We start from the raw sequence: 14,031 nt of genomic DNA, 5'->3' as shown, positions 1-14,031 counted from the left end.
GGCAAGGGAGGCTTGGACAATAGGTTTCCTGCTTGGGGAGGTGCTAGCACCTCCCCAGACAGACTTTAGCGTATTGGGGCAGGGAGGGCTGAAAGGAATGAGACATGCCTGGGGCACACAAGGTGCTCCATGCATAGTCCAGTTCAAACCGGTGCTGGGTCACTCCAGCCCCAGTCCTGGCGCGAAACTGGACAAAGGGAAGGGGGTGTAACCACCCCCCTCCCAGGTCCCACCCATAAGGCGTGACCTAGCAGGTATCCCAGCCCCCCAGATTAGTATAAGAGTGGGAGCTGGGGCTCCAGGACTTTGGATTATCCTGAACCTGCAACTTGAACAGAAACTCTGGACCTTCGACATTCGACGAAAGAAGAAGACTGAAGAATCTCCATTGTGGCCAAGGAGTGGCTACCCTGTGCAAACAGGCACCATCAAGAGACTACCCTTTGCTTTGCTAAAGTTCTACGAGGGACCGACTGCAGAGCCCGACCAGAGCCTTGACTTCCAGACTTCTCCGACCCTGATCCACATCCACAGCCGAACTGAGATCCGTGGAGGCGACGAGAGACGTGGGACCGGCTACCTGGGAAAAGTGGCTAGTATCTTCAAGCGCAGCTTCTGAGGCACCCTCGAAGTTGTGCACCGGGGATTGAGAAGCCCCAACCCCAAGCACCATCTGCACCGAAGATCAGCCCCCCACACTCCACGAGTCCTGCGTGGGGCCCTTCTGCATTTTCCTGCTTGCCGCGTCTGTCCGGTTGCTTGCCCGCTGGCTAGTGGCCTTTGTGACGACGCATCCTGAAATCTTCACCGCTGGTTTGGCTTCTCCAGACTGGCTCCTGCTTCTTTGAAAAAGAGAAGCACCCCAGACCTTCCTGGTCTGCACCAGAAGCAAGTCCTCCGTTCTTCGTGGGTTCCGCTTGCCAAGGCTTGGTGAGTCCTAGTCCAACTTAGACGCCGCCGACAGCAAGAGCCTTCGTGGGACAGCTCGCCTCCTGGTCCTGGTCGTCCTCGACGTTCCCTGGTCCTCGTGGCTGCAGCGACAAGCTTCACCTTCACCTGCAATCTTCATGACATCGCCTGGTTCCTTCCTGGTTCCACGTGGTCACTGGCTAGTGACCTTGACTCTGTCCCTTCTGCTTGCAGGTCTCCTCTCTTCTTGATCCCAGCCTTGGGATCCACCGGACACTCTTCACTGACTGCCTGTCAGCAACTTTCCTTCAGGCATCCATAGAAGTCCACGACGAAACCCGACGCAAGTTCACACCTATGCACCCGCAGCCTGTGGGCTAGGTAACTTGGGTACTTCGGTGCTCACAAGGGTAGTGACTATCCTAGGGTCTAGTTTCCGAGTCTCGACTCTCTAGCTGCTTCAGAAGTGTCCTTAAACTGTTAATTTCTAACAACTACTATTTCTATCGACTTTTACGCATTACGCGTGAGTGTTTCCACTCTGCACCTGAATCCCGTGGGCCTCCCACTTCCTAACTGTTGCTAGTGTAGTGTAGCCCCAGCGATTCCCTAGGCCTAGGCCTATCCTATTGCCGTGACAGTGGTCCTTATACCACTTACTTAGTATATGGTTTGCGTGGCCCCTAGGGCCTAACTGTATTACTTACCTGTGTGACTTAATGTATGCTTAAATAAGACTGTGTTGTACTTACCTCTAATCTCATAAAGAGTGCTGAGGGTTTGACTAGAATAAATACACGTTATTTTATATATATATCTGTTGTGGTGTCCTTTCATTTGGTATTCAAGGGATTATATATGGTATCACAGCTGGCTTCACATGCCATTCCGAGTTTAGCCTAAGACTGCTCTTGTCCATGCTACCACTAGGATAGCTGGTCTATAAGGTTGACTTTACAACCAATCACCATAAGGGTATTTGGACTGATACAAGGTGTACACTAGAACTAGTGACATCATACATCAGGCCAACTTCTCACAGTCGCCAATCTAAGTTTAGCAAAAAATGTATCTATTGAGTTCCATATCTTAGTTTAGTTGGCCTTTAATATTTCTAATCACTCTGCCCACCCACTCTCTTCTATGAACCCCTCTTTGCCTGTCTTGGGTTCTCTTAAAAGTGATTACTGCTTTCACCCACAACACCATACCTAGGTCATACCCCATGATGGCTCCACCATCTTGGATTGGGGTTGTTCACTGCACCCCCTCACGTCTGCTGGGTGAAGTCACATGTTGTGCTTGCCTTCGCTGACTTTGATCCAAGGCTCCCTTCCCCTTCAGCTAAGGTCAACGTTGTGGCAATCATTGAGTGCCCACTTATAGCCACTAACCTGCACTGGAGGAATTTCACTCTTCATCAGGTCTTCGTAGATGTCATCGCCCTCGTCCTCCTCCATGTCCACACAGTCATAGAGCTCATCGTCTTCCTCCACTGTATCACTGTGAGGGTGGATAGGAGGAAAGGAATAAGCAAATAACCATTTATACTCCCTGCCAGTTGTGATGGGAGGTAAAATGGGTTTTGGTTAATGAAGACTACTTTATAAGCCTTACTGCAGTAGCGTTACTGAGGGTGGGCTGGTAGGAAGAGAATAAACGGAGGAGGCTTTTCATAACCAAGGTGTTATTGGAGGTGGACATGGGGGAGGAGATGAATGATGCTGTCTTCATACCCCAACTATTTCCCAAAGTAGGTCTGCTTTCAATAGGCTTCCAGCAAAGGGTGCTGTTCTGAAGCTCCCAGTGAAGCACCCTACTTCCAGGTTCCCAGTAAGCATCATACACCTTGCTCAAAGATTTCCAGTAAAGCACACTATGCCTAGGATCTTTGCACAACAGTTTGCTCTCAGAGTCCCAGTAACACACGCTACACAAAGTATTCCAGAAGGGAGTCCTGCTTTCAGGTTCCTAGTGACATGCCTATTCGCATGCTCCCAGTAGGGCACTGCATTCAGGCTTCCAGGAAAGCACCCACATTACAGCCCACCAGTAACACACACACTACAAGGTAGCTACCAGAGAGGACCTCTGCTCTGTGGTCTACATTAACACTCCATGTTCTCAGACTCTCAGCAGCAATGTCCTAATGTCACCTATGAAACACCCGAGACCAGACTCCCACTAACATACCCTGCTCTCTGGCTCCCTGTAAGACACGCTGCTCTCCTGGTCAGAGTAACACCCTTCTTTAGGGCTCCCAATTCCACACCCTGCTCTCAGACTCCCAGTAATACACTCTGGTCTCAGGATAACAATAATTCTCCCTGCTTTCAGAACCCCCGTACTGTGCAATGCTGCCAGACTCCTAGTAACATGCCTTGCTATCCTGGCAGCTGGCAGGTGGTGCTACAATTCATTACACACCACACAGCATGGCAATCTCAAAGTCTTCCTACTATACTCCCTGCACTTGCCCAATGTACCAATGCCCAACCAATGACTTCTTTCACATGGCACATGGAAGTATTAGATATTACTTGCGGTGTGGAAGGGTGTATGTGACATTTAACTATATTTTTCTTACTTCTGTAAATTATATTCTACAGACAATGCGTTTAAACAAGATTTAGTATATTATAACCACTTACATTATAACTCCAGGGTGTTCTTTTTTCACTTAACCTAGTGCCACCAGTCTGCTAAACACACAAAGGAAATTTGAGCAATGCGCATTATGCTTTGCATAGTGGGGTATTTAGGTGCAAAGCAGGTGCACTGTGGGAGTATCGGGTTTCAGGTATGCCTCACAGACAGAATGTGGAACCGCCGACATTCTTTAATATGTTCTTACTCCTCACTTACTCAATTTGGTCTGGCAGCCCACTGTAGATGTCCTCATCGACCATGCTGTCCTCCGTTGGAAAAGGTCTGTAGAGAAACAATAATATAAACAAAACCTACCGACCATTGGAGCACTCTTGAAACATGACAATCTCAAAAACAATCATTTGATACACTCCAGCCCACATCAGAAAAAACATCCTCCCAGAACACCTTCTGCCTCCAAAACAAGAATACCCATGTCTACTCTTGCCATCCCTTGAAAGAAAAGTACCCAGTACAACACAATAACCCTTTAGAAGGATCTTCAGAAATTTGGGGAGAATTAAGGTTCATCCACTGGCAAAAGACTGATAAATAACCTTTCATGGGTTTGTGTAATTCCCTTGCAGGTTTGTTGAATCTCAGGATGATATGGGTGTCATCTGCTTCACAAGGCTGTGGTTCAGAGTAGGTTCCCATACTCTACTTCCTAATAGGATAATGGATTATTGATATAGTCAAAAAGTGACAGCTAAAGTTTTACAGATGGGGCCATGTTGAACAGTTTGGATTATATAGCAGAAAATGACCACATTCCCTTTTCTTGGAGGACATTTATGGCTTACGAAAAGTGCCCTAAGTTCACTAAATATTGCAGGAAACAGTGGTCCCTGAAACCAAACGATAGAGCAAAAAATGAATATAGTCAAAATTGGAACTATATTATAGCCAATGTCCGGCCGGGCATGGCAACTTTAATAAGTAGAAATTCTTGACAGTAAACAAGGAAATGTAAGTAGAAATTCGGTGGGACACAAGCCTGTATCCTCTGACTTACATACCAAGTAGACAGAAAATGACAAAACACAATCAGGCAATTACAGTGATGTTTCTTTGAGAAATAATGAATAGCGAAACATCTGATATTCAGATTGCCACCTTCACACTATATTACATACAGCAATATTTAAGGTGTAGGGTGGGCAACAGAGTCAAAGTTTCTTCAATAACGAGCAAAGCCTCTCGTTGGGGGATGTTAGTGTAAAGAGACTCCACATCAAGAGTGCAGAGTGTATCTGTAGAGGGATCAAAACTCTGGTTTTCTACCAATGTAATCATCTGCATGCTGTCTCTGACATAATATGGTGTAGATGGGACGAACTCCTTTATGAAAAAATCTACATACAAGCCTAATGGCTCTAGAATGGAGCCGCAACCGGAGACGATAGGGCGTCCAGGGGGGTGTTCAGTGTCCTTGTGGATTTTAGGTAAGGTGTAAATAACTGGTATCCGAGGGGCCTTAGCATTCAAAAACTGGTATTCGAGTTTAGAAAGGAACCCTTCGTCTAGGCCAGATTTGGTGGTTTGCTGGATCATTTGTTTGAGTTCATTAGTGGGGTTAGTGGGTAGTCTACAGTAGTGATCTGTATTCCCTAGCTGTCTTAATATTTCGTTTTTATAGGTAATGGTGTCCTGGAGTACTATCCCTCCCCCTTTATCAGCAGGTTTGATGACTATCGTGTTGTTATTCTTAAGAGTCTGAAGTGCTGATTTTTCTGCCAATGAGATATTGTAAGGTATGTAGTGGTGTTCTTTGGCCAGTTGTGTCAGGTCATTTAACACCAATTTTTCAAAGGTGGAAATCTCCGGTGGGACCATATTGGCCGACGGGGAGAAAGTGGAAGGAGGCCTCAAAGGAGTATTGGGTGCCTTTGGTAAAAAAGGATTTAGCAGGAAATAGCTGTGTAATCTCAGTTTACGAAAAAATCTCAAGACTTCTGTTTGTAGGTCGAGAAAATTAGTTTTTGTGATGGGTACGAATGACAAACCCTTGCTAAGTATCGATAATTCTGAGTCATCCAAGTGGTGTTCAGTGAGATTGAATATAGGGAGTGAGAGATTGGTGAGGGAGGAGGTGGTGTCCGTGTGCTCAGATTGGTCTATCAGCGGTAGTAATTGCGTCGGGTTTGCCGTTCGCCTGGTTGGTTTTGCCAATGGGCACGTTTCAGACCCCCTCTCCTTGGTGGCTCGTGCTGGCCACGTCCTAAAAAAGAGGTTGAAGGTTGTGGATTAACTGGTGTTCTATTTGCACTACTAGTCCCTTCGCCTGGGTCTGAGCTATCAGAGGATTCTACAGAAGTGTCAGAGAATCCAACTAAAGTTTGTCCTCTGTTGAAACGTCCCCAGGGGCGGTTGTTGCGTTGGTTATTATAGGATCGATTAACGTAGAAATCTTTGGTGAGATAGGGATAAGTACGTTCAGTAGAATAGCTCTTAATATCTTTCTTTACTTTGGTAGATTTCTTATTCTGTTCTATTCTATAGAATTCTTCCACTGTTTTTCGAACTTGTTCCAACAGCTGCTTACTGTCAGGAATCGTGTCGTTGCTTGTTATTTGTCGTTCAATATCTGTTATCTCTTCAAGTAGTTTTTTAAGTTCCTCTGTGGCTATGTCGATACCTAGGACCATCCAGTGCCTAGAGCACGTTGTGCTAATGTAGCTAAAATTTGTGATATATTTGGGAATGTCGGTGAAAATTCCAGGTATGTTCCTGACTTGGAGGCCTGCGGGGATAATATCAGCTTTTAAATACTCAGTGAGCATTCGTATCATAAGTTGTAGCCTGACTGTTTTCTTTTTCGTTTTCTCTAATTGTTCTGGTAATGTGGAGCCTGTTTCTTGAGGAGCATTGGCGGAGTCAGAAAAGAGGGAAGGACCTTCTAAAATCTTTTTAATGTATTCATCGGTGTATAAAGGTGCGTGATCTGACATGACACGAAGTGATGCGAGGGAAAAAGGGGAGACAGTTAAGGATATGGTAGTCAGTAGGGAAGGAAAGTGACCCACTATCTAAACAAGAAGGGGAATAGGACCATAAGCCCTTGCAATCCAGCGATTGCGCTTACTATATCAAAGGAGGAACAAGGGCACCCAAAGGAATTAGACAGGGACCTTGGGTAGATACGTATTGCAGGAAACAGTGGTCCCTGAAACCAAACGATAGAGCAAAAAATGAATATAGTCAAAATTGGAACTATATTATAGCCAATGTCCGGCCGGGCATGGCAACTTTAATAAGTAGAAATTCTTGACAGTAAACAAGGAAATGTAAGTAGAAATTCGGTGGGACACAAGCCTGTATCCTCTGACTTACATACCAAGTAGACAGAAAATGACAAAACACAATCAGGCAATTACAGTGATGTTTCTTTGAGAAATAATGAATAGCGAAACATCTGATATTCAGATTGCCACCTTCACACTATATTACATACAGCAATATTTAAGGTGTAGGGTGGGCAACAGAGTCAAAGTTTCTTCAATAACGAGCAAAGCCTCTCGTTGGGGGATGTTAGTGTAAAGAGACAGCTATTTCCTGCTAAATCCTTTTTTACCAAAGGCACCCAATACTCCTTTGAGGCCTCCTTCCACTTTCTCCCCGTCGGCCAATATGGTCCCACCGGAGATTTCCACCTTTGAAAAATTGGTGTTAAATGACCTGACACAACTGGCCAAAGAACACCACTACATACCTTACAATATCTCATTGGCAGAAAAATCAGCACTTCAGACTCTTAAGAATAACAACACGATAGTCATCAAACCTGCTGATAAAGGGGGAGGGATAGTACTCCAGGACACCATTACCTATAAAAACGAAATATTAAGACAGCTAGGGAATACAGATCACTACTGTAGACTACCCACTAACCCCACTAATGAACTCAAACAAATGATCCAGCAAACCACCAAATCTGGCCTAGACGAAGGGTTCCTTTCTAAACTCGAATACCAGTTTTTGAATGCTAAGGCCCCTCGGATACCAGTTATTTACACCTTACCTAAAATCCACAAGGACACTGAACACCCCCCTGGACGCCCTATCGTCTCCGGTTGCGGCTCCATTCTAGAGCCATTAGGCTTGTATGTAGATTTTTTCATAAAGGAGTTCGTCCCATCTACACCATATTATGTCAGAGACAGCATGCAGATGATTACATTGGTAGAAAACCAGAGTTTTGATCCCTCTACAGATACACTCTGCACTCTTGATGTGGAGTCTCTTTACACTAACATCCCCCAACGAGAGGCTTTGCTCGTTATTGAAGAAACTTTGACTCTGTTGCCCACCCTACACCTTAAATATTGCTGTATGTAATATAGTGTGAAGGTGGCAATCTGAATATCAGATGTTTCGCTATTCATTATTTCTCAAAGAAACATCACTGTAATTGCCTGATTGTGTTTTGTCATTTTCTGTCTACTTGGTATGTAAGTCAGAGGATACAGGCTTGTGTCCCACCGAATTTCTACTTACATTTCCTTGTTTACTGTCAAGAATTTCTACTTATTAAAGTTGCCATGCCCGGCCGGACATTGGCTATAATATAGTTCCAATTTTGACTATATTCATTTTTTGCTCTATCGTTTGGTTTCAGGGACCACTGTTTCCTGCAATACGTATCTACCCAAGGTCCCTGTCTAATTCCTTTGGGTGCCCTTGTTCCTCCTTTGATATAGTAAGCGCAATCGCTGGATTGCAAGGGCTTATGGTCCTATTCCCCTTCTTGTTTAGATAGTGGGTCACTTTCCTTCCCTACTGTCTCCCCTTTTTCCCTCGCATCACTTCGTGTCATGTCAGATCACGCACCTTTATACACCGATGAATACATTAAAAAGATTTTAGAAGGTCCTTCCCTCTTTTCTGACTCCGCCAATGCTCCTCAAGAAACAGGCTCCACATTACCAGAACAATTAGAGAAAACGAAAAAGAAAACAGTCAGGCTACAACTTATGATACGAATGCTCACTGAGTATTTAAAAGCTGATATTATCCCCGCAGGCCTCCAAGTCAGGAACATACCTGGAATTTTCACCGACATTCCCAAATATATCACAAATTTTAGCTACATTAGCACAACGTGCTCTAGGCACTGGATGGTCCTAGGTATCGACATAGCCACAGAGGAACTTAAAAAACTACTTGAAGAGATAACAGATATTGAACGACAAATAACAAGCAACGACACGATTCCTGACAGTAAGCAGCTGTTGGAACAAGTTCGAAAAACAGTGGAAGAATTCTATAGAATAGAACAGAATAAGAAATCTACCAAAGTAAAGAAAGATATTAAGAGCTATTCTACTGAACGTACTTATCCCTATCTCACCAAAGATTTCTACGTTAATCGATCCTATAATAACCAACGCAACAACCGCCCCTGGGGACGTTTCAACAGAGGACAAACTTTAGTTGGATTCTCTGACACTTCTGTAGAATCCTCTGATAGCTCAGACCCAGGCGAAGGGACTAGTAGTGCAAATAGAACACCAGTTAATCCACAACCTTCAACCTCTTTTTTAGGACGTGGCCAGCACGAGCCACCAAGGAGAGGGGGTCTGAAACGTGCCCATTGGCAAAACCAACCAGGCGAACGGCAAACCCGACGCAATTACTACCGCTGGTAGACCAATCTGAGCACACGGACACCACCTCCTCCCTCACCAATCTCTCACTCCCTATATTCAATCTCACTGAACACCACTTGGATGACTCAGAATTATCGATACTTAGCAAGGGTTTGTCATTCGTACCCATCACAAAAACTAATTTTCTCGACCTACAAACAGAAGTCTTGAGATTTTTTCGTAAACTGAGATTACACAGCTATTTCCTGCTAAATCCTTTTTTACCAAAGGCACCCAATACTCCTTTGAGGCCTCCTTCCACTTTCTCCCCGTCGGCCAATATGGTCCCACCGGAGATTTCCACCTTTGAAAAATTGGTGTTAAATGACCTGACACAACTGGCCAAAGAACACCACTACATACCTTACAATATCTCATTGGCAGAAAAATCAGCACTTCAGACTCTTAAGAATAACAACACGATAGTCATCAAACCTGCTGATAAAGGGGGAGGGATAGTACTCCAGGACACCATTACCTATAAAAACGAAATATTAAGACAGCTAGGGAATACAGATCACTACTGTAGACTACCCACTAACCCCACTAATGAACTCAAACAAATGATCCAGCAAACCACCAAATCTGGCCTAGACGAAGGGTTCCTTTCTAAACTCGAATACCAGTTTTTGAATGCTAAGGCCCCTCGGATACCAGTTATTTACACCTTACCTAAAATCCACAAGGACACTGAACACCCCCCTGGACGCCCTATCGTCTCCGGTTGCGGCTCCATTCTAGAGCCATTAGGCTTGTATGTAGATTTTTTCATAAAGGAGTTCGTCCCATCTACACCATATTATGTCAGAGACAGCATGCAGATGATTACATTGGTAGAAAACCAGAGTTTTGATCCCTCTACAGATACACTCTGCACTCTTGATGTGGAGTCTCTTTACACTAACATCCCCCAACGAGAGGCTTTGCTCGTTATTGAAGAAACTTTGACTCTGTTGCCCACCCTACACCTTAAATATTGCTGTATGTAATATAGTGTGAAGGTGGCAATCTGAATATCAGATGTTTCGCTATTCATTATTTCTCAAAGAAACATCACTGTAATTGCCTGATTGTGTTTTGTCATTTTCTGTCTACTTGGTATGTAAGTCAGAGGATACAGGCTTGTGTCCCACCGAATTTCTACTTACATTTCCTTGTTTACTGTCAAGAATTTCTACTTATTAAAGTTGCCATGCCCGGCCGGACATTGGCTATAATATAGTTCCAATTTTGACTATATTCATTTTTTGCTCTATCGTTTGGTTTCAGGGACCACTGTTTCCTGCAATACGTATCTACCCAAGGTCCCTGTCTAATTCCTTTGGGTGCCCTTGTTCCTCCTTTGAGATAATCTAAGTTCACTAAATAGCGAAAGCTATTCTGAGGGAGATTTGCTAAACCAGAGCGATAAGCATACACTTTTCAGCACTTCATACATTTGAATACATTTCAAAGTCATGTTTAGATTGTGATATTTTCCTTTCATTATTCTTGGTAATCCCGATTCTGAACATTGAGTGCTGACGTAATCAGCCGATATGCAAGGCACTCAGGCTACATACGCCTACGAGCTACCACTGTATTCACAAAGGAACTCCATATGCACTCACAACAGTACCCCGGAATGTACTCACATAAAGCCTTTATCCTGTGCCGTGGACGTCCAAGATAAAATTGATAAGGTATCGATAACCTGCGGGAGAGGAAAAATACAACTTGTGAACAAGTCAAGTAGAGTAACAAAAACCAGGAAAGCAAGAAGTCACATTTAAAAGTGACCGCTGCCTGAATGATAATACATTGTACTTGAGATCACTTTGCTTCACAACGATCGTGACAAAAAATTAGAAAGTACCATACTGATACTGCCAACTTTAGAATGAGTTGCTCTTTCACAACCGTGCCTTGAAAAGACAGCCCTATTTCCGTCAGTCATCCTGGTTACGAGCATGGAAGGCAGCGATCCAGCCTTTACAGTGTTCGTTGTCAGGTGCTTCAAGGTGGTCCTAGGAGATTTTAGTCCATCAACAATAAACTACGTTACCACTGCTTTTTTAAGTCCATCATAAGTACGATTCTTCTGTGACTGATATAAACACATATTTATATCTCTAAAGTGCACTTTATAAAATCTCCAGTGTGGCTAGGAAACTGAAAGGAAATATTTTTTTAAACTCTTAGAAGAACGTGCAATAGGAAAAAGTAAAGATCCTACAGGCTTCAGGGGCCATGAAATCAAAGCATTTGGGTTGTGCATGCTTTGTGGCTCTCAAGGCTCTAAGGGTGGACAAGGGGAGGTCTCGCCTAGGTCTGTACTTTTCTGTTTCCAGAGCATTTGGTGCAGGTTTCTTTAGTAAAGCTGTGCATATTATGTGTACGAAACGTGCCATTTAGGATTTTTATTAATTTCGGGTCAAGCATAAGGAGGCAGACATTATGTTGGCTATACAAGCTTCATTCAACACAGATATTCAAAGTTTTCAGCTTACGAGTTTTATATATTTGTTTCAAGTGCAGTGCAATTAAGGAAACCCATATGGTACATATGTTAGGAGGTTCCACTAGTCTGACTGTTGGTGTCACTGACTTTTCTTGAATATACACATACAAATCTCGTGGGCCGTGTTTTACAAACAAAATGAAAAGATCACCAGCCTTTCGAAGTCCGAGATGACAGGAGCCTCTTTGATATCTCAGTTTCACATTATTCTCTGAATATTTTAATGAGTTTTCTTTACTTTCTGCACGGTTATATAAAAAATTCTAATCTGGGTTTAACAAGCTCTGTCAGTTGTTGCTTGCGTTTTTGTCCACTTTCTTTCAAATTGTATCCTAATCTTTCCATGTTGACCAGATTTGAGTTGGCCCATGTCCTTGCGGCCTTCTCCACTGCTTCAGATGTCTATAAGTTACAGGGGGCCACTAGTGGCTCAGGTGTTATTCACCTTTTTAAACAGTGGGCTTCAAGAAGAGAGCCGAGAAAGGTGGGGGGGTGGGAGGGTCAATAAGGTGATGTGGTTCAAACTTCGGGTTTGAATACTGGTTCAACTATGTATTTATTTAACATTTTTGTCAACCGATACATGTGACATTTTGGTTGTTTCAAAGTGCCTTGAAAGGAGCAAAGGTAAAGGGAAGTACAGGCACAGTTGAAAGGTTTGGACAAGTCCAGTTTTTATCAACAAAAACTGAGGAATCGTTGGGCCATCCTCAAACTATGACCAAATGCACACAAAGCACTTGCAGAGAGCACTGAAATACACAAGTCAGTTCTCCAAGCAAGACACACAGAAGAAACGGGAACAGCTGCTATTTATTGCCTCTGACGCGTCAAAATCATCTGGCGCCCCCATCGCTGCAAGCACAGGATGCCGGTGTTGTCTATGGAAAGGCGGGGTTTCACGATACAGGATAACTGTGTGCAAAGAATGCACATTCCATTTCACGTCACTGATGGGAAGAAGAAACAACCGAGTTTGATGGGCCTGACTGAGGGGGAAGAGGACACGGCAGAGTTCACGTACGCACGCATGTGTGTTGCCGGTCCAGCAAAGCAAGCTTTGCACCATGACCTGCGTTTAGGAGTTTTTAGGTCTCACGCCTAGCGTTGCAGTGCGCAGCAAGACTTCATGTAGGGGATTTCGAAATCTGCCCTCACACTCGCACACGCTCTCGTGCGTGTGCTTTTTCTTTTGTCCTACGCTATTGGCCTTTGCATGCGTCTTTTTAACAAAAACAGCACGCAATTGGCCAAAGGTGGGCGCATTGCTTCGCCCACGGCCTATTGGTGGCGGTTACCCGCACAGGCCACATCTGTTTTCAATTACCGTGCACAGATGCGTGCGCGATAATTGAAAACAGATCGCTCGCTGTGGCGCGCGTGCTTGTGTGCTTGTTTTCCTTCAGAAGTCAGTAAAGTGACTAACAGTGAGTTGCTCGCGCAGCGAGACTTCATGTAGGGGCTTTTGAAATCTGCCCTCACACTCGCTTGTGCGTGCGTGTGCTTTTTCTTTTGTCCAACGCTATTGGCCTTTGCGTGCGTCTTTTTAACAAAGACAGCACGCAATTGGCCAAAGGCGGGCGCATTGCTCCGCCCATGGTCTATTGGTGGCTGTTACCCGCACAGGCCACATCTGTTTTCAATTATCGTGCAAAGATGCGTGCGCAATAGTTGAAAACAGATCGCTCGCAGTGGCGCGCGCACCATTTGCGAGCTTGTTTTCCTTCAAAAGTCGGTAAAGTGACTAACAGTGAGTTGAGCCGCAGTAGCACTTTTTATTTACTCTGCGGTAGCAAGCACTATATAAATGGAGAGTTATTAAGAAGCGTTCGTTAAGATCGCAAGACTCTTATTATTTAGAAGGCATGTGTACCTTTGGAGTTCACTTGGTTCTGGCCTACAAACTTTTCATCAGTGTTAGGACCTTTCCCTTTGGCTACCAGGCAATTCTGACGCGGGGAAACATTACAAATAAGTGTAACTACAAAACCAATATGCAGCAGCGATCCATTTACAATACCTCAAGGACCTTGGTTTCTCTAAGAATGGAGTCGAACACTCAAAGCTCTTTCCAGCTCTTGAAACAATAGGAAATGAATTCGGCGAAAGGCAGAGGACAAACAGAGCATTGAAATGGCTGCCGGGGAGCGAGGTGGACGGACAGCCACACAAATCACCAGCAGGCCTTATGAATATTGGGTGTGGGCATCGGGGTTCTGTCAGGCTTGACACCGCGTTCCAAGCAGCTTAAAGCCCGTAGCGCTGGAAAGGTGGACTTAATCACTTTTCCATCATCCATGGCTCTAGGCATGCAAACTGCCTAGT

At 44.4% G+C, this 14,031-nt stretch overlaps 1 protein-coding gene across 1 annotated transcript in view; it reads right to left on the bottom strand.

The window, feature by feature from the left end:
* The window catches only part of VAV1 (vav guanine nucleotide exchange factor 1), a 415,631-nt gene that overhangs the window by 231,355 nt on the left and 170,245 nt on the right, over nucleotides 1-14,031 (bottom strand). The window contains exons 3-5 of the mRNA XM_085600348.1: nucleotides 10,841-10,899; nucleotides 3,775-3,840; nucleotides 2,304-2,412 (exon numbers count right to left, since the gene is read on the bottom strand). Coding sequence (XP_085456474.1) covers nucleotides 2,304-2,412; nucleotides 3,775-3,840; nucleotides 10,841-10,899 — 234 coding nt within the window. The remainder of the gene's footprint in view (nucleotides 1-2,303; nucleotides 2,413-3,774; nucleotides 3,841-10,840; nucleotides 10,900-14,031) is intronic.

This window comes from Triturus cristatus, chromosome 4_2, assembly GCF_964204655.1.
Source record: "Triturus cristatus chromosome 4_2, aTriCri1.1, whole genome shotgun sequence".
Taxonomy (NCBI): domain Eukaryota; kingdom Metazoa; phylum Chordata; class Amphibia; order Caudata; family Salamandridae; genus Triturus; species Triturus cristatus.
Note: the sequence above shows the minus strand (reverse complement) of the source record. Positions and strands in the feature narration are given on the sequence as shown.